The sequence below is a fragment of the Pleurodeles waltl genome, chromosome 11 (assembly GCF_031143425.1).
Source record: "Pleurodeles waltl isolate 20211129_DDA chromosome 11, aPleWal1.hap1.20221129, whole genome shotgun sequence".
NCBI classification, from domain to species: domain Eukaryota; kingdom Metazoa; phylum Chordata; class Amphibia; order Caudata; family Salamandridae; genus Pleurodeles; species Pleurodeles waltl.
In genome coordinates, this window is record NC_090450.1 from 686,897,395 (window position 1) to 686,917,382 (window position 19,988).

Below are 19,988 nucleotides of genomic sequence, written 5' to 3' on the forward strand. Positions count from 1 at the left end.
ACAGTGAGATGCACATTGGGCCATAGAATACGCAGACATTTCGACAGGAGGCAAACACTGTTTCAGGGAAACACACCCTAAGACAGGTAACACACGGACACTTGTGTAGCCAAATCACGTGCAAAATTTTACTTGCATGTGCTGTTGCTCCAACTCCTAAGCAGGCAATAACTACAGCCACACTGCTTACTGACTGTTACTTAGGCATCCAGAGAGATTGTAGAAACAGCACAAGAAGGTGACAGGTTATTATTTCTCACCTTTCAAGGGAGGTGGTATCTGCAGCTACACAAGGGTGACCGGCTGTATTACTACCTAAACTCTAGGGATTCGTGTAGCTACAGCAGACAGGCAGACTTTGTTATTACCCACACACCCAAGCAAGATCTACCTTCATCCACGAAAGGGCGACAGACTGTACATGCAGCCTGCTTGGAGGTACAGGAACGCAGTCACAGAAGGGTGGCAGACTTTATTTCCCACACATTCAGACAGGCTGCACCTCTAGGCACAGAACGGTGACATACTCCATTACCTCCCGGTCCAGGCGACCGGAAGATCCAGGCATCAGAAGGGTGACAGACTTAGCTCCACACCCTGCACGCTACATGTGTTGACACAAAAAGGGGACAAACTCTGTTATTACTCACACAGCCGTGGATGTCCAACCTAGGACTTCACGCCAGGGCCTGTCTTCTTCCGCATACCTGGTGGGGTTGCAGACCACCTTTCCAAGTATTCTTGAAAGGGAAGAGTGTTTGGGGTCTTAAATACCTGGTCACACAAATCTCTCAGGCTGATCCCCTGGATAGTCATAGAAGTTCATATGTTGGTTCTTGATATGTTATGGCGTTTGGGCTCATTAAACGTCAGTTTCATCTTATCAGTCGCAGTGTCTGATGTACTGTTGCATTCAGTCATGTTTTGCTGTGCCCGGTCATGCTGCGTGATGTTGGATTTATAACATGCCACTGTGGTACCGCAGCAGGCTCATTAGTGATTGCAGCACGGGGGAGACAGCCAATCCTAATCTTTTTGGTTTTCTTTCTTTAAGCTCCAGTGGTGGCTGCAGTCCGGTCTCACTTCGATGACTGCCCGGGGTCGCACACAGGCTTCTGCTTGCATGGCACGTGCAGGTTCATCGTACAGGAGAATGTGGCATCTTGTGTGTGAGTACCCCTGACCTGGGAACTGCTGGTGGCAGGGCAGTGAGAACCATGGTGGCACACCAGTGAGGGATGTGTGTACTCATTCTGTGCCTCTATCTCCCTCCTACCCCTTGACACACACATCACCCTTTACTCTCCCCCTCGCTGTCTCTCTCTCCTCCATCCGCACACTATCCTTTTGCCTCCTTTCACAGATCACTCCTTTCTTGCCTAACTCTGCCCTACTTTGACTTGGCAGCCACAGTTATCCCCTTCTGTCCAGTCTCTTTCCCCATCACACACACAAGAGATTTTTTTCCTTTCTCTCTCCCTCGCACCTTCCTTATCATACCGACATCAGGCCTTTTCCTCTTGTATCGTCCATATTCCTTTTCGTCACACGAATCAACCCTTACTCTCCTGTCTCTCTCTCTCTCTAACTTCATCACATACATCTACTCTTCCGCTTCTCCATCAGACAAATGAGTGTCTTATCTCTCTCACCTCGGTCACACACCAGTCTGACCCTTCTCTATTTCCCTCCCTCTTTCCCCAAAGCATACATCAGCCTTCCTCTCTTACCTCTCTTATTCTTTTCCGAACACATAAACACATATCCCCTTTTTCTGTCCTCCATCGTACACAGCAGCCCTTTCTCTCCCTATCACATATTTTTCTCTTCCTCACCACCCACTGTGTCCTTTTCCCACCATGGACCCCGGGCCTCCTCTCTATCTTCTCTGCACAAATTGACCACTGTCATTTTGGGGGCGGGCGAGTTGACTTGGACTTTTCCACCCCCTCACATCCTAGGACCGTGTGTGTGTGTGTGTGGAGGAGGGGGTGGGGGCGAGTCACGAGGGTAGGGGAGAAGCACATGAGGAAGTTAGAGAAGCACACGAGGAAGGGGGAAAGGAATACGTTGGAGAGAGCGCCATGGAGCACAGCGGAATTCCTCGAGGGAAAGAAGCACACATGACAGAGTTTTTGACACACAAGAGAAGCAGTGTGGTGGCCTGGTAGTTGAAGGGCAGAAGGACAAGAGGGAGAGAACAGGAAAAAACGTGCTCTTTCTTGCAGTGCTGAGAGAAAAAGTAGTTCCCTAAAAGTGAACAATAGAAGGTTAGAAGTCAGCCAGTCAGAGAGCTGGGAAAGAGGCGTCGCTGCAGGGGAGGGACAAACACAAGATGGACAAGCTGAGGTAAGAAAATCCATTAAATAGCAAGCAACAGTAAAACCAACTAGTGGTAAGCAATGGGTGAGTTGTAAGCCCTTATAAGCTTTGGTAAGCCTACAGTAGTTCTTTTGCAATCGGATAGCAGCACTCTCTAGTAGACTAGACCTATATGCTGTCCATTAGCTTTCGTTCCAAAGTGGAATAAAAACCTATGTTTTTAAGCCAAAAAAGTAGGAAAATCTTTGTGTCAAATACCCAGATTTTCCCATTAGTTGTAGCCCCTCCTCCTATCACAACTATAGCTGATTGTAACACTTGCCCCTACTCCAGTGCTTAAAATGAAAGTTGTTATTTCACATTCCTACACATTTTAACAAGATGACTGTACTCACAGACATACACATTTTTACAAGATGACTGTACACACACATATACTGACCTACTCAGCAGAAGATCTTTGACTGTCTGAGCTACTGAAGTCTAGCTTCTAGAAGGGGGAGGGTGTGGGCAGGGAGTGGTGGTAACCTTCTGGGAATGCATTAGAAGGCGTGGTGTCGGATGTTGCCTCCATGACGAGTTACTGGGAATCAAGCTGGACAACTCTTTTCACATTCAGCCGCCTCCTCCCTATATATAGCCGTTGTTTGATCCTGCGGTGCCTCAGATGTTGTGGGGTGTGTGTGCACAATCCAGTTTACCTGCAGATTAGCCTCTAACGCTGCTGACACACGTCCCTATAGAAGAGTCTTGCTTCTACTTTTCAGGAAAATTAGTGCACGATTATGGTGGAAGGGAAAGGTGAGACCATACGACATGGCATAGATTCTGACTGGTTATACCCTGATAGGCTGCCACAAACCAGGCTGTCTTCCCCAACAGGTCGTGGGAGGTTGATCACTTGGGGGGAAACAGAAGGGGTCCTTGTTGGTCGCACTAGCCAGCAGCACCAAAGGGCATGGGTGTTGCTGGGTACCAGGCAGGAGAAAGCCACAAACAGCTTTGAGCTTTTGCTATACAGTTTCTATAATTTATCTTCCCCCCCTCTTCATTACTTCCTTCACTCTATCATCTTTCCCCAACTCTTCTTTCCCCGTTTTCCCTAATTCCTCCTTTTCTTCTTTCTCATTCATATCCCCTTATTATGCCTCCCTTTTCTATCTTCCTACTTGTGACTCCTTCGTCTCTCCCGCAGTCTCTCTCCTACCCTCCGTGCTCGCTCTCATCTGCCTCCTTCCCTTGCCTCCTCTCACTCCCTGTCAGACCCTCCATCTGGCACACCCTCCCACCTCGATCTTTTCCTCCACCCGCTTGTCTCTCAACTGCTCTCTCCACCTTCTTTACTCTCTCTTCCACATCGTAACTCACCTCTCTCACACAGCCATTTTGTCTTTGTTGTCACGCACGCCAATTTGGTGGTAGCCCTTTTGTTATGTCTTGCATCAGAGCCAGTCCTGTCTATGCAGTCTATATTAATGCCAACCTGTGAACATATGTATGGAGAGCTACAAACCGTGAGGGTGGTGGCACATGCACTTTCGCTACTCACCTACTTGTTCTCACATCTCTACAGGTGCAGGCCTGGGTTTATTGGCTCACGCTGCGAGCACTACGACCTCCTGGCTGTTGTGGCAGCCAATCAGAAGAAGACAACTATTACCGTGTTGGTGGTGGTGTCAGTGGTAGCTTGCGTGCTGCTCATCGTGGCCTGCGTGCTAATACAGTAAGTGGTTAAATAAATTTAGTGAAATTAAGCAACAAAAATAAACAATCAATTAATGTTTTTTCAAACTTCTACAACACCTTCCACAAATCCAAGTATTTGGCATGAAAGCCAATCTCCATTACTCACCAGTGTGACCTGGTCAGGAAAGTGCCAGAGATCGCAATGCAATAGTGTGAAGAATAGAAAATTGAACCGGACCTCTATGTCCCTTCTTTCACACTAGAGATAGAGGTGATTCTCCTTTAAACTGAGAACCAGTACAATGACCTAATGATCCTTCACCCTTGTCACATCACTGAGGGCCAAACATAATGCAGCTGCAGTATTTTGAAGTAGTTGTATTTAGCTGGTGTACAGTGCATTTATGGAAGTCGTATATGCAATATTGACATAGTCCGTTTGCTAATAGGACCAGTGTTATGATGGTGGTCTTGACTCCTCCGGAGGGTATTCTTTTGATTACAGAATCAGAGTCCCAACACTTTGGATACCCGAGCTTGACAGCTCAGAGTACATTAGGACTCACATGTTTCACTTGATCGACCAGCACTGAGGAGGTGCATAGGTTAGAGTGCAGATGTCCATCAGCCAGGTCGATGCTGCAGCTCTAATTAGGATAATTTCTGTGGTAGAGATTTTTTTTTGTTAAGGCAATCCATACTGCAAAGCAGAGGTCACGACGATTGCTCATTCTTTGACTACTGTTGGGGATGTGTTACAGACAATTGTTTATGTACTTTGCTGGGAAAGCACCTTTTAAACATTTTGAGAGTCTACTGCTCCTTAGTAGTTGGAAAAATTGTTATTGAGTTGAAGGTCAAAAAAGGCTCACAATAGGCATAGCGGGCACTTACATGGGTGAAGCCTCCATCGCTTGGGTGCTAATGTGCACCTGTTCATTAAAAGTGAGTGTTCCTCTGTTGCATCGAGATGGAGCCTTTGCATATGAAGGAATGCATTTGGTCATCTGATTGCCCACAAATTTGCACCCAAGCAACAGAGGCAGTGTGATCCGGAAATAAAATTCTGTTTTACCCAGGTCCTCGAAAATCCTCACACCATTCCTGCTATGGACACCACCAAGCCGCAGACTTTACCCAACTGTTGAGAAATCTTGTCTCCCCTTAAAGGGGTTCTAAATTGTTTGATTCATAGTGCTTTAAATAGGCAGGTACCAGTGACGGCTCCTCCTCCGTTTGGGCAGAGGAGTGTTGCCCCCCGCCAGCAGCGGCAGCTGCACAACCTTTACCAGGTTTGTTTGTTTACAATTGTTTTCTGGTAAAGGGGGTGGGGTCACAGGAGTGGCGTGCACTTGTGCACTGCCCCTCAAAGCGCAGGTGTGTTTGTCCTGCCGTCTCGTTCCGGCCTAACACACATGCGCACAGAGCTTTCTCCAGCCCAGCAACAGGCTCCCAGTCTGCCTCGGAGCATCCACACTGCGTGCTCCAAGCCAATCCTGACGCTGCTCCGAGCAGAGTCAAGCTTCGCGCAAGGCAGGCTGGGAGCCTGTGCCTGCAGAGCCAGCGAGGAAGCAGCAGAGCATATCGGAGCGCGAAGTCGGAGAAGGTACATTTAAAAAATATATATATATATATATATATATATATATTTATTTCTCCCTTATTTTTTCCCCCAACCACCCCTCCCCTTATAATCTCCCCCCCCCCCACGCCGTCCCACCCCTTCCGAGCATGCAAGCCGCTATTGGCAGGTACTGTCTAGTACTGGGTATCTGTGCTCCTTTAATTTAAAATCGAAAGTGTCTTCACTTCCTAGCACTGCTACAATATATTTAATGTGAGAATAGCAGCTATTTTTAAGAAGCAAATAGGTACTCTGGATAGGGAGGCTAGCACTTTTATATTTTAATTTAAAGCACTGTTCATTCCTGAGATGTCCATGGGCTTTCATTTTTCGCTGAGTTGCTTTTTTCTGTATATGTCTTTGTTTATTCAGTATTTTTACGAATTGGGTGAATGGGCACCGTCTATAGGAGGCACACTTAATATGGCCGCAAGCTGGCACAACCAAGATCATGCTTCTACTTTCTAACCCAGCCCAGAAATCATTGCTTACTACCTTTTTCACAAATTGCATTATTTTTTGTGGTATACATTGCTTAATCTCTGTTTTCAAGGAGAACACTTTAATTAGCAGTGGTCCTTGAGCCCTGATCTCTAACTTAATCAGTGCTCCCTGATCAGGCACTGGACATGCCGTGCACATTATCCATTATTGCCCTTGAACTCACACGTGCGTACTGCCGCTCAGCATGTTGACATGGTCTTGAAAAAGGGAGGTTTTCTAACTGTTCATTACTCTGAAAAGCTGGTAGGGTTGTACCAGAGTCTGGAAATTCTTATGTAAAAGAAGAGCACCATTCTGTTGTGGCTTCTGTGAACACGGCATGTGGCATCATCTCTGCAGTGGCATCACTGCTAGTCCCATTTTGGATGCGAGGGAGCATTTTTGCACTAAGAAATACAGAAGTACTCTTTTCACATAATTATACGGGATCTTGCAGAATTATTGAGTATTTCCTCATGATTACGCTACACTGAATTGCACAAGTTACGCCCACCTCTAATCATTACAGGTCTTTAGCTCGCAGTCGATCCTCGGCAATGTGCTATGTTTCAATCATGGATGTTTTTCGCTTCCTGATCTCTAAACCATAATCCTTTAAAACTGGTATAGAGATTGTCTCTGGAAAAAAAACAAAGTTACTGACTTCCGCACGCAACTTACTGACCCTATATGGAATCGAAGTTCAGTGAGAATTTCTGAAAAAATGGGGTCACCATCATCGTCATCCCCGGTCCTGTCTCTGTGGCTATCCCTCCCCCAACCCATGCATCTCTAGAGGGGAGAGTCCATATGGGGCCTGGTCTCGAGCTCAGTCTATCCTGCTCCACTTCCACCACCGTTGTTGACTGTGCCAGGGGGCGACACAGAAAAACAGACTGCACTTTTCCGCACACAATAATTTGTCCACTACCTTTCACTGCAAAGCAGCGTTGTTTGTTTAAAATGTTTTAATTTGACACCGAGTTTATGTGTGGTTATATGTAAAGAGATAAAAAGAATTAAACATGTTACGTAACATTTCTCTCTTTCTCTCTGGCGCCCACGCCCCATCACCCCCACACCAAATTGATCTGTGTAGGTCGCCACATCAGTTTTGCCTTGGTGTAATGTGTGAACCCCCTCCCCTGCTCTAAAATTCAGTTCTAGAGGTGCCTTTGCTGCACAGCAGGCTTTGATAGTCTCTCCTGGAAAAGAGTTATTGAGTCCGAAATAGCTGACCCATCAGGAGTCTTGTAGCATGCCTTGGGCAGTTAAGGTGCAGGCATCAATGTACATACTGCTATTTGCTTAAAATAGGAATATGAGTGAATAAATGAGCAGGGCAGTGAAGTTTGACTAGTTCCATTCGATTTGTTGGACGAGAGAATGTTTTATGGGCAACTTTCGTAAACGTGTGTAAACAAGCCTTTGTTTTGTTTTCAGCTGCTGCAGTCTCAGAAAAAATTGCAACTGGTGCCGTGCCCTCCTCTGCCGGCAGGAAAAGCCATCAGGCCTTTTGAAAGGCGGGACTTCCTGCTGCCAGTCAGAAACAGGTAGGTCTCCTAGACGACTAATCACTTGCTAAAAGTTTTCTGAGCTATTCCTACCACGAGGACATTCCCGTTGATTATGGGGTCCTTGATGGCTTTTCCAGTGGGGTTTAGGGGCTTCCGGGGTGTTGGATAGCGTACGAGGACTGGTCTACAGAGAAATCAGATTTCCCAACAGGTCAGTGTCTCTGAAAAGGTCATAGTCTGGGGCAGAGGCAGTCACGACGTCCTCCTCAACTTCATGCAGTTCTCTTCCCTTTCAATGGAAGTGGTAGGTTTCGGAAAAGTTATCAGCATTTAGTTGGTAAATAATGTAGTAAACATCCTTGACAGGATGTGTAATTTATGTATTTATTTATATATTATAAAGCTTATTTGTGAGCTTTATCCATTTAAAAATATTTTTGTTGTAATTACACAGGGTTTTCCCCCCTCGAAAGTTATTCTTCTCCCTCCCCCCCCCTTTTTCCGTAAAGTCTTTGTATCGGTCCTCCTGCTAAGTGCGCAGAAGGGTGTTGTGGAAAAAGTTAATGACCAAAATAATTCTGATGATAAGATTGCAACAGCTATTTTGTCCGTGAAGTTTCCAATTTATCAACGGATTATGGATTATGTAAAAAAAAAACTATACTTCGTAGTATGTGTTTTGGAATTAAGTATTTACGTTTGCGTCATGCGCAACCAACCCACCTTTTGAGGCTGGTCTAAACCAGTGGTTCTTAACTTTAGGCTTTGAAGGACCTCCACAGAATAACTTCTGGAAGCCGGTGACCCCCACCTGAGCTATTTAAATGATTTGACCCACAAATACGAAAAAATAAAAAATACAGAAACACGTGTACAACAAATAAGCAAATTCACAAACAAAGACACATGCAAAAATCGAAATTTTTGCATATTTAAATTTTAATTGAAAGGAGCGTTTCAAAATGTAGTTTTATTTCTAAAAGACAAAGTGATATGCTGGTCTCCAGAATACCATTTTGTCTTTTTTGCTCCAAATTCATGTTTTCTTTTTGTCAATGTTTACCAGTGCTTCAAGTGGAGGCCATCTATCGTCCTAGCCAGAATACTTTTACTGAAGTTACACCACTCCCTCAAATCAAGACAAGGATACCTGCTTCAGTTTTAGCCTCCAATATTAAACTCTTTCTTACTTACAGAGCGTTTTAAAGTTTTACATTTTGCTTTTTTTCATGTACACTTAGGTAATCTGCTAATATTATTCAGTTTGCTAAATAGTCGCCGACCCCCTTAATAGCGTCACTGACTCCAGGGGACTACAGGTTAAGAATCAGTGTTTTAGACCAGTGGTTCTTAACTGTTTGACATTTGTAGACCACCACTTAATCGTTACTAGAATCCAGGGACCACCCCCAAAGCACTGAGTTCTTATTGGAATCGGGGGACCCCCGGGTTAAGCAGTTTCAATTATATGAACCACTAACAACTACACAAAAATAAACAAACAAGCATTTATCGAACAAATACGCGAATACGTTTTTATTTTTATTTAATTCAACAAAATAAAACAATACAAAAAATTAATTTCAGTGGTAAGGTTGGAGGTTTTAGAGTTTCAGTTGAGGTCACTCATCGTCCATGCCAAATTCTTTTTGTTTGATGCACTTGTACTGCTCCCACGAATAAAGGGGATAGCAATTTAGTTCTTAGCTTCCAATTTCTATTTCTTTCGCATTTAATGTTTTAAAATGTTTAGTTTTACAATTTACCTATTTACATACTCTCACTGTTAGTATTATTTAATTCTCTAAGTAGTCCTGTCTCGGAGCCCTGTGGGTCCCCAGACCGCAGGTTAGGAATCACAGGCACAGGTCAGAGGGGGTACCAAGTGATAGGGAGGGACAGTGAGCTTCCTAATGAACGTAGAGACTCTGTTACTTCCGAGTTGTGATTTTGTGCTTCATTGTGCTATGCCAACAGTCATGACGTTCTAATTTGAATTAACTGCAATAAAAATGTATATATTTTTAAACGAATCACTGGCATAGACTGTAGGTTTCTATTAATTTAAAGGCCACTGTCGACTCTCCGACGAATACTCTAAGGAATTGATTGCAAGCCTGAACTGGTGAAAGATGGACGCTAATATATTTTTTCTTCTTTTTTCCACAGTAGTCTGAAGGAGAATGGATCCAAATCCATGTATCTCTTTAGCATGAACGAAGGACCAGCTCTTCTAGAGCAGGAACTCTCCAGCCATTCACAGAATCACTGCAACACACTCCTATGGAGGAATGCTGCCAGGCGGACGCTGTATGGATGCTTCAGTGTGCTTGTCCACATTCTCTGAACTTGCCGTTTGATTTTTTTCCTCGCCTCAGAACACTTTGCCTGTAAAAGAGCAGAGGATGTGAATGCAGTGTTGGGCCAACACCTGCTGCCAGCTCTTGAGACTTTTCTTGACTTGTGATGCGGCTGGTCCCGCATTCGTGCCGGTGTTGGATATAGGAGGCTTTCGGTGGGATGACTTCATCGTTCCACCGAATGTGGCTGAAGCAGAGACTACTCAGGCCAACAAATCAACATATTGGCATGAACAGCAGCAGACTGAGATAGCAAGGACTGCTCTCGTAAGACAGTGTTGACTGGTTCTGGATTTGTTACATAAGTGTCTCATTTATTTATTATTAATTTTATAAGGCATGAATATATGCCCTCATCCTGCCCTCTTCTAGACTGCTTTTGGGGCATTTTACAGTGATGAACAGTCAGCAGGAGCTGAAAACATGACGTTCAGTGAGAACATTAGGTTTCATTGTGAATATATTTTAATAATAATGATTTATTTAAGAGTTAATGGTGGACGTGTCGTCTCTTGGAGGGGTTGCTAAAGAGTAATACCTTGGCCATGCATAGAGGTGTTACAGGGATTCCTTGTCAGTCACCAAAGGGTTGCTGCGAGCCCCTTGTGTTACTGCTTATCTGCACACTTCATGTATGGAGGGTGGGTTTTGTGGGAACACTGAAACCGCTAGGTTGTGTTGAGTCAGAAAATGTATACTGGTGTTCAAGAAAGAAACGATTTCTGATAGAAATTTCTGGGAAAGGTGATTTCCTTCACTGTCCAACGTTTCAGAGAGACTAATGATAAGTGCAGGTTATGCTAGTTGATAAAGTGCTTCCTTGGTGAGGCATGACATTTCACCAGAATGGGCTACAGTTAACACTCTATGTACGCTCTCACTTTACTCTTTCCTTAACATCTCTCATCCAAAAATGCATCTTAGACAATGCCATACAACTGCCATCATGCCAGTCACTTGTATGTTCAAGCCATCTTGGCTCTCCAGTTGGCGGTGTAAAAAGAAACCACAGTGTAGACTGCCAGCCACATCGGGCAAGAGATGCCTGACCAAAGCCTGTGGTCTCTGCCCATGGTGGAGCTGCCTAAATGCTGTAGCTTTTGGAAAACAGCTCTACTGATCAGTTTGCTCTTGTTGAAATCCGAAATAATGCATACTTGGTGCCTCTTGTCGATGTTTGTGACCAGCTTACTCAATAGATGACACCCATCTTCTAGGCCTAAAATTCAAAACCGTATTTTCATGGCAGTTGTGGCACAGACCACGTTATAGCATATAACAAATCATTGATGTCCATATAGAGTCTGGCTGTGGGCGACTTGTGGAATATTTTGGTTGAATGATAGAAGCCCATGGATACAATTCACTAGGCATCTTCGACATTGGTCTTCGTCAGCAGAAGCCCCAATATGGTCTGGGCTGTTCCATATTAAATGTGGAATCGATCTCAAGCAGGGTGACCTGTTCTTTCATGAAAGATATGTTGTTTCATTTGGGAACTCATAGTGACTAATGGATACAAAGCAAAAGCATGTGCTGTACTTGCAGATAAAAGCTAGTCTGTGCATTTGTAGTGTAGCTTTGGAGGACTCGGCCGCCATGTGGTAAGAAGTGATTTCTGTGTCGCCGGTGGTATGTAGGTGGTTTGACTGCTTCAGTGTGCTTGTCCACTTAATTGGGATTAGTGTGTGGGCACTGATGCTTGTTTTTTCAGAATATTGCATCCAGTTTTTGATCCCAGTATGGTCAGACATGTTGGTGGATAATCACACAGGTTTCATGTTAATGCCCCAAGCATTGATAGTAGGAGCCTAGGTTTAGGAAGGTGCTCCTGTGTTACTGATTGGCAGACCGAGCCATCTGGATTCAAGGAAGCAAAGGACTTAAAAAAAAAAAAAAAAAGGGCTAGAGTAGGGATGTGTGAGTAAAAATATGATCTACTCAGTTGCACACTAATGACCTGAGAAACAGACACTAGTGGAAAGTTGCTGGAATGAGTGGATATTGGTCTCCAAGGCGTGGCTCTGATTGAACATGCCAACATGGTTTAAGTAAAGAGACTTCAAGATCATGGAACAATGCAAGTCCCTTCCATAAAGTGTGATTTGCAGAGCACATCTAGCATCTTGGGGTGTTGGCTTTGCATTGGACTTAATGACGCTTCTGTTGTGAGAATTTATGCTGAAAACTTTCATGATAAATGAAGACGGGTTAAATGGAGGGGGTTAGTGGCGTGAATGTCACCAGAGTTCACCTCTTTCTTTCCTTGGAGAACTGGAACGACCCCCGAAGCTTACAACTCACTATTCAGCCTGATTTCTCTGCTGATACCACGAGAAATGCATATCGTTTTCCATAATCTGCTTTATGTCTGTACAGAGCGTCGAGTCCCTCTGATTTTAGGTTGTGGGTCTACACCATAATCCGAAAGCCAGGAACCCCAGGGTTTTTTTATGCCACCTAAATGGACCCAACTCCTGAGTAGAGAGAGAGCAGGAAAGCACCTGGAAGTGTTATTGTTTTAGTCTGAAGTGTAGCAGTTTCTGGAACGGAGCAGACAGATATGTTTAATGTTGGCTTTGGATGTGCATCAACACTTAAGAGTCCAGGGGGAATTTTACAGACCTGCGGGTGCAGCCTTCTAAAGAATTAGTACTCACACAACAATGTGCCCGAGTCTAAGATCTTGAAGTTAACTTTGAGGGTTCAGCTGATAATTTTTCTGACAAGTGAAAAATTATTTATTTTTAAGGATGAAAACACTCACCCACCATAATACGGCATGCTTCATCTTAGGGTTCCGCCTCACACTACAAAAATACTAGTGGTGTGGGTACATCTCCAAAACTAGAAGAAGCTCATGGATGTTTTATATTGTATCCTGTGTGAAAGGAACGTGTGGGTGGAGATAAACCGAGTGTAGCAGCGTGAAGAGAGTTCTGGGACTTTGACAGCTACGGCTACGCTGATGAAGACGGGCTTGAACTCTGAATTTTTTCCTAGGGTGAACCTCGAGAGAAGTCAATAAAGCCAGATTACTGACGGTCGGGTTTTGCAGCATTCCCCCTTATGGTAAATGAGGGTTTTCGTCCTCAAAAAGAAATCTTTTTTCACTTGCCAGAAACATTGATTAGCAGCTCAACCCTCAAAGCTGACTTCACAATATTAAACTCGGGTACATTGCTGTGTTTGAAGGTGCATCAACACCTTCAAGTATGATATTTCACGGTGGAATGTGATCCCATGAACCAGTGTCTGCATGCAGGATTATCCTGGTTTACGATATCTGCTACTGGTCAGTGACATCTCTGTGCCAGGCACTGGTAAGGGAAATGTGTGAGACTAGGCTCCTGTGTCTGTACTTAGGACATCAGAAAGAGGAACGAGGCAGACTAAGTATATGTGTCTTCATGCAGGATACCGAAAGGTGGATTGTGGCAGACTGGGCAGCCATGCCTGCATGTTGCATACAGAAAAGTGGAATGTGTCAGATCGGCCAGCTGTGTCTGCATGCAGCATTCTGAAAAGTGGAATGTAGTAGAACGTGCATCCGTGTCTGAATGCCAGATATTGACAAGCTGAATGTGCTGGATTAGATAACTACAGATGCAAGCAGGTTGGTGTAAGTTAGATTGTGTTGGAGATGCGTGCAGAATGCTGTAAGACGTGAAGAAAGAGCCTTCACGGCATTGTCTACATGCTGAATGCAGTAAGGTGACAATAGGCTGGTCACGGACATATCCATCCAAATGTTGGAATGGAGGAGATGATGACAGGAGTACCTGCAGGCTTTATTTGTTCATATGTGATATGAGCTATAGGGTAGAGATATTGATCATGAAAATTTAAGGGCTATGGAAAGTGACATTTGCTTAGGAATTAATTCACTGGATTGACAATTTCACCTACATCTAGCCTTGTAACTGTATTTTATTTGATGCTGAGTGACTAAAAGCATGGCTTTAAGTGCAATCTACTTTATTTATCTGCACTGCCCCAGTGGCACATGAGACTAGTGGCAGTAAAGAGGCAAACCAGAGGTAGAAACTCCTATCCATACCTGCTGCTAAATAACGTCAGTGGACGGGGTATCAGAATTGGAATGAACTAAATGAACTATGTTTTCAGAAAGTGTATGATAGACTGACCTGGGTAGGAATTGCCGCATGAACCATGCTTTCAGACCAGCTTGAGTAGTAATAGCTGCATGCACAGTGTTTTAGGTGGGATATGTTAGACTGGGCTGGAATATATGTAGACAGAATATTTCACTAAGAGAAATCCTAGACTGGACAGGAACATCCTCATGCTCTATGGTTTCAGGTGGGATGTGATGGACTGAACTGTCTTGGCTGCAGGATGGAGCCACAATGTGTAAAGTGAGAGATTGGCCAGAAATGTGTGCATACAGAATGCTGTAAGTTGGAATGTGATGACGACATGGACACTTTGGAATATGAAGGACCTTCTGGTCCTGTTGCTGAAATGCTGGGGAATTCCATTGCATTTCCAATAGGAATGAAACAAAATCAAGTTGAGGGCACACACCGACTGTAACATGAAGGTCTGCCACCATTATTCATGGATATTTACAACCAACATGATGCACTTGTCTTTGTTTACTGTGCAGCAAACACTTCATTGCAATGAAGATCCAAATGTGCACTTTAGGAAAGCCAAATTATTGGTGAGTTGCAGTAATTGAAGACCTTGTTGAGAAGAAAAGTAGTATAAACATAGAACTTTTATTTATTATCATCCAGTACCTTCCCCAGCGATCACAAAGGGAACCAAATGACGAAAAAGTGCACCACTAAGGTGCAGTTCTAGCTCCTAAAGCACATGGCTATGATTGGAGTAAACTGATGTTGAATCATTATGTGCCAGGATGATAGCTCAGTAGCGTAAAGACCTGCTCTATAGCCGTGCGTAGTTTGCCTGCCCTGTTTCACATCTCTGCAGGGCTCCAAATCCTTTTCAGGTCAATTATATGCGTACCATTGATGTGTTTTGTGATAAATAGACCTACTATTAAATCGCCAGGAGGCAATTTAATTTGTAGTGTGTGTTTTGTTTAACAGTAAATATTATTCTAATTATTATTATTACATGACCAAGACAACAAAGTTTAACCTCTTTATTTGTTGTACTAAATAAGATATTACATTAATTGTCAAGGTGCTTGATTTTTCTTATTTTCAGCTGAAGGATGAAAAATGCAAGGTAGATAAACAGGAAGGTATTTCTGCAAATCTTTCTGTGGAAAAACATACCTTTATTTATAGATTAGCGGTGTACTACAGCGTCCACTACTATATCTCATCTCCTTTGCTCATGTGTATGTTAAGTGAATCAACTGACGATCACCACAAGAAAGTGTGATTAACTTAATTTATGGTTAATGCAGAAGGCCCTAGACTTCCTAATCATTAGAGCATAGGAATGTTGAGCACTCCATTGAAGAAAATGGAGTGCTCCGGCCTTCTAATAGCTTGGTAGAAGCCTGGAGTATCCACATTCCAATGTTTGCCTTTCACAACTGTTGATGTCAACAAAGGCATCACAGAGCCCGAGGGGATTTCAACTTCTGTTTTACTAATAGAACATTTTGCCCTCTAGGGGTGGAATGTTCTAATAGCCTTATAACCCGCTGTAGCTGAGCTATACTGGTCATTAAAGGCCTGCCTCCTGGTTAAAGGCCCTTGCCTTTGGCCTTTAATGCTGGAGCTGATCTTTAATGGCTGGTATAGCCCGCTACAGCTGGCTATTAGGCTATAGTAGCTTTCAGTATGAAAAACAGTGGGTCAGTAGATAGCTGAATATGTGGGATACTGTTGGTTTTTAATAAGATTATTTTCCCAAACATACATTTGTGAAAATGAAGAGGATTTTGGTAATTCACTCAAAATATTTTGCACTCAAAATAGATATGTTGTTATACACTTGAATGAGTCACTGGCAAGTTAGTTTAAAATAGTACAAAAAATGAAGTTTCTTGTGCTTCTTTGAATACCTACAAATAAACCATCTGGATAACCCCATCTTTCTAGATCAGTTTGCTTTTCCCAGACTATTTTTCATGGGAACACTTTATCTCTATATCTGAAAATTAGGCAAAACATAACAGCTACAAGTTAGGTGTGCAACTGATTGTCTTTAATCAGCCCTTCAGATTCACTCAGCTTTCCCTATTCTCACCCTGTCGTCCCCTTGACCAGACCCAGGCCACAACCAATGTCTTAGGTGTAAATATGGAATCATTAGTTCTTCACCTACATGGTATCTTGGATATTCCTAAATAAATTGCCGATAATTGGGAGCATACATATGTATTAAAGAATCTTCGCATAAAAGCAGAAGTGTTATTGTATCAAATGTATTTCTTACATGTGTTTATGAATTCCAAACATCAATGATCATTAAATGATCTATAATAATGATCCCAAATAACATTGACTCTTTGCCACTGCCAAATCGCCTGTATTCACTATGTCTAGCAGTGGATCATCTGCAAACTTTAATTTTCTGCATGTGTTTTTCTACTATAGCCAAACTATATATTTATATATTGTTTCACTTTGCATAATCCGCCCCTGTCCATTTAAAAGAATCAGTCTTTTTACAATGATTGGGGCAAATACAGAGTATTAGTGCATGGTGTATGAAGTCATTTCTTTCTCTAGTTTTGCTTTTGTCAAATTTTGTTGTTCCCTCTGCCTAAGGCCACTGTAGGCAACATGGCTGTATGAACATGGCTTTGTTCTATTGAGGATGAGCTTATTTAGTTTATGAGAATTCGATTTTTATCCAGTTCTTTCACAATATTCATTTTGATTCCCTGGAGTAGGACTTCTTTGATTACTTTACAACTAGTGTTCTTTTTCCTACATTTGTTCTCACGGTCTTCATGATTTTCATTTTAATTTCTGTATATGTTTATTTATGTTTATACGGATGGCTAGACATTTAGGACTCTTGGACACGGAGTTGTTCAAAAAGTATTTTGAGAAAGATATTGATCATGTACAAAAGTCTTTTTCTCCAGTGTTTACAGAAATATATGTAATTTCCTGAATAGTTCAGGCGAAATGTATAAACATAATTGTGAGTAAGTTAGATATATATTTGGAGTAAGAGTCCATGTTGTCCCTGCATATAAAAAGCAGAAGTAAAAGGAAGGGCACACTAAAAAAAAACTGATAAAGGAGAAGAGAAAGACAGTGTAGGAGGGGCTAGAGGGAGTGGCTGGGCCAGATATATGGCTAACCAGTTTTGCTCATACTTCTTATTGTGTGGTGTTAGCGATGTACAGGTTCTTCAACAATCCCATTACCAATTTGTTTTTTGTTTATGGGGGCTTGGGTGAGTCAATACATTTGAATAGTTTGTCCTGTAAATTTCTTTTGGGCTTGCTTTTGTTTAGATATGACCTGAAGGAATTGTCAGCACATCTTGTAAATTGAATCAAGGCCCCATCACGGGTTGATAGGGTTGTTTGCACAGTTTCCATTCTGACAAAAGGGACTTGATCCCCAAGGTGGTCATGATATCTAACATAGCAATGGCATTTTTGCAGAGAATTGTGTCAGTGGTTATGGGGAGCTTACATCCAGTGACAATGCTATATTTAATATCGAGGTTATACATTTACTAATTGTGTCCCAGAAGCCTTCAGTAAACCAGATTCATGTAACATACACTAAGGTTTCCTTATATTTCCTTGCAACTCCAGTAGATGTTTGTTTCCATTAAGCATAATTTAAGTATACTTATGAGGGTTCAGTGTTAACTGTGAGCTTCCCAGTACCTACAGCCAGCCAATGAGGGGGCACATTTGTCAGCTATTAATCTTCATCTAACCTTATCTCAGAGTTTGGGTTTTTACCTTGTATACATTTTCTCTTTAAGTACATCTTCCCAATTAGATTGTATGTTTTTGGACATTCTTGAGATGTCGTGGGGGAAAAATGTTAAAAGATATTTGGAAGTACCACATCCCCCCTTGTTTGATTTTCTTTATTAATGTTGGTTTCTGGCTTAAGAGCAAATAAAGGTCAAATTGATCTCAGTTGTACTTTGTGTCAACTGAGGTAAATGGTAATGGATCATTCTTTGTGCCAAAGTGTTTTATCAGTTTTGATTCCTTTTCTCTTCAATGCTTCAGCATCAAGGTTTTGCCTTGAATCGTTATTTTTCGATTTTGCCAGAGAGATGCTAGTGTTGAGTGCTTAATTTTGTTTTGATGTTCATTATTTAAAAATCATAGGGGAACACTATTTGTAGCAATGATGGCAGAGTGTTCTGATGGTTTTCATTTTTATTAGTGGCATTAGGTCGAGAGGGTGAACTAAACTTTATTCCATTTTTATTCTAAGTAGGGACAGGTATAGTTATGTTCTGCAGGAGAAAGTTGACCACCCAGTCTTGTTGAAAAAAGCTGTTTAGTATCTAAGGTTCTTTGGAAATCTCCAAGATTTCTTTCACCAGTCTTTCTGCAAGTCTTAGTTTGAGAAGAACTCTTCTTGGATTTTTAGTTTGCCAGATAAATGTCGATATAGGAGTGTCAAAGTTATTAAAAAAGTATTTTAAAAGAAAAATTTAAGACGTTCAAAGTAATTGTTTTTTAACATTTTGCTACTTTCAAGAACTCCTAATCTGTCAGTTAACTTTGGTGCGGGCGCACTGCATGACCCTCCTAATTAATCCCCAAATTGATGCCTCTGCTTCAGGTAATCTTTTCAAGATCTTACCCATTTCACAAAGTAGTTTTTTTTTTTTTTTAGATTTGACACAACAGTGCTGCTATTGACTAGAATAAATAAAAAAAAAAGTGAATTTTACTTGAGGGCTTTTTTTTTTTTACTTTAGAAAAATCTATGGCTGGCTACTAAAAAAATAGTGAAAGGCTTATAAAATATTAAATATTTTTCTTTTATATTAAAACCAGACAAACCCGTTTTAGTAATGGTTGCCCTAACGTCTTCCTACTATGTTGCACTGAGCAAAAACGTTGGTATTTAAAGATATTTATAATTTATTACATGCAGTAAATTAATTTTTTGATTTGTTACATGTTTGTGATTGTTCTTAGTCCTAGAACTCTGCTAATAGTTATTTAAAGATGAGTGCTCTTAAATAAAGCTTTTTTCGAAAATGTTTACTGAATCTGGATTTTATTTAACGTCTCCTATGAAAAAAAAGTGGTCGTTTTTTTCATTCCTTTTAAGGTCTTGCCTACTAGACAGAGCAAGCTATCTAGTTGCAAAAAGACGTACTGTCAGCTTACAGTGGCCTTAAAGACTGCCCTTGCTTTTACCGTTGGTTGGCTTTATTGTTGCTCTCATTTGATTGTCTTTTATTCGTTAGCTTGTGTGGGCTTCCTTCCTCTTCCTATGTTTGTCCCTCCAGTGGAGCATACCTTGATTACTTGTGTCCTTCCGCTGCTCACTTTTCAGGGATCCCTTTTTTAGCTTTTGTACTTACCTTCCTTAGCATTGGCTTACTCCCACGTGGCTCCTACATCACTTTCATTTCCTTGCTTACTATTGGTCAGCACCTCCTCCTCTCTCCGTCTTCCTCTTGGGTCTTAAGTCTTCATCCTGCTGTAGAGCCTGAACCAAGTACTGCTTCCGGTGGCCAGTGTCCTTCCACTGCAAGCTCCTACAATATAACACTCTTTTTTTGTTTTGTTTTGTTTCGTCATGCACTCTTTGAGTGCATGTTTCTGCAGTCCCTCTCCTTCAACCCCAATTAAAGTAAAAAAAAAATAAAAAATCATGCAGCTGGCATTGATTATGCCATAGCGCTTTTTTTTTTTACTCTAAGCCATATTTCTAAGTACACGGTGGTATCACTTCTGAGGGCATTTTATTTTGCAGCCCAGAAATGTTGATGGGCTGTTAACTGGCATATAGAAAGGGATGAGGGTCAGATCTTGATGCCTTTTTTTCTGTCATAGGATTTCCTCTGCATGTTTTCCAGCAAGGCATACTGTAT

At 42.2% G+C, this 19,988-nt stretch overlaps 1 protein-coding gene across 2 annotated transcripts in view; it reads left to right on the forward strand.

The window, feature by feature from the left end:
• The window catches only part of TGFA (transforming growth factor alpha), a 51,157-nt gene extending 40,676 nt beyond the window's left edge, over positions 1 to 10,481 (forward strand). The window contains exons 3-6 of one of the 2 annotated variants that reach the window (XM_069214204.1): positions 1,055 to 1,169; positions 3,896 to 4,045; positions 7,559 to 7,668; positions 9,802 to 10,481. In XM_069214204.1, coding sequence (XP_069070305.1) covers positions 1,055 to 1,169; positions 3,896 to 4,045; positions 7,559 to 7,668; positions 9,802 to 9,809 — 383 coding nt within the window. In that variant the 3' untranslated portion in view covers positions 9,810 to 10,481. The remainder of the gene's footprint in view (positions 1 to 1,054; positions 1,170 to 3,895; positions 4,046 to 7,558; positions 7,669 to 9,801) is intronic. The other variant, XM_069214205.1, reaches the window with a different exon arrangement.
• Positions 10,482 to 19,988: the final 9,507 nt, after the last annotated feature.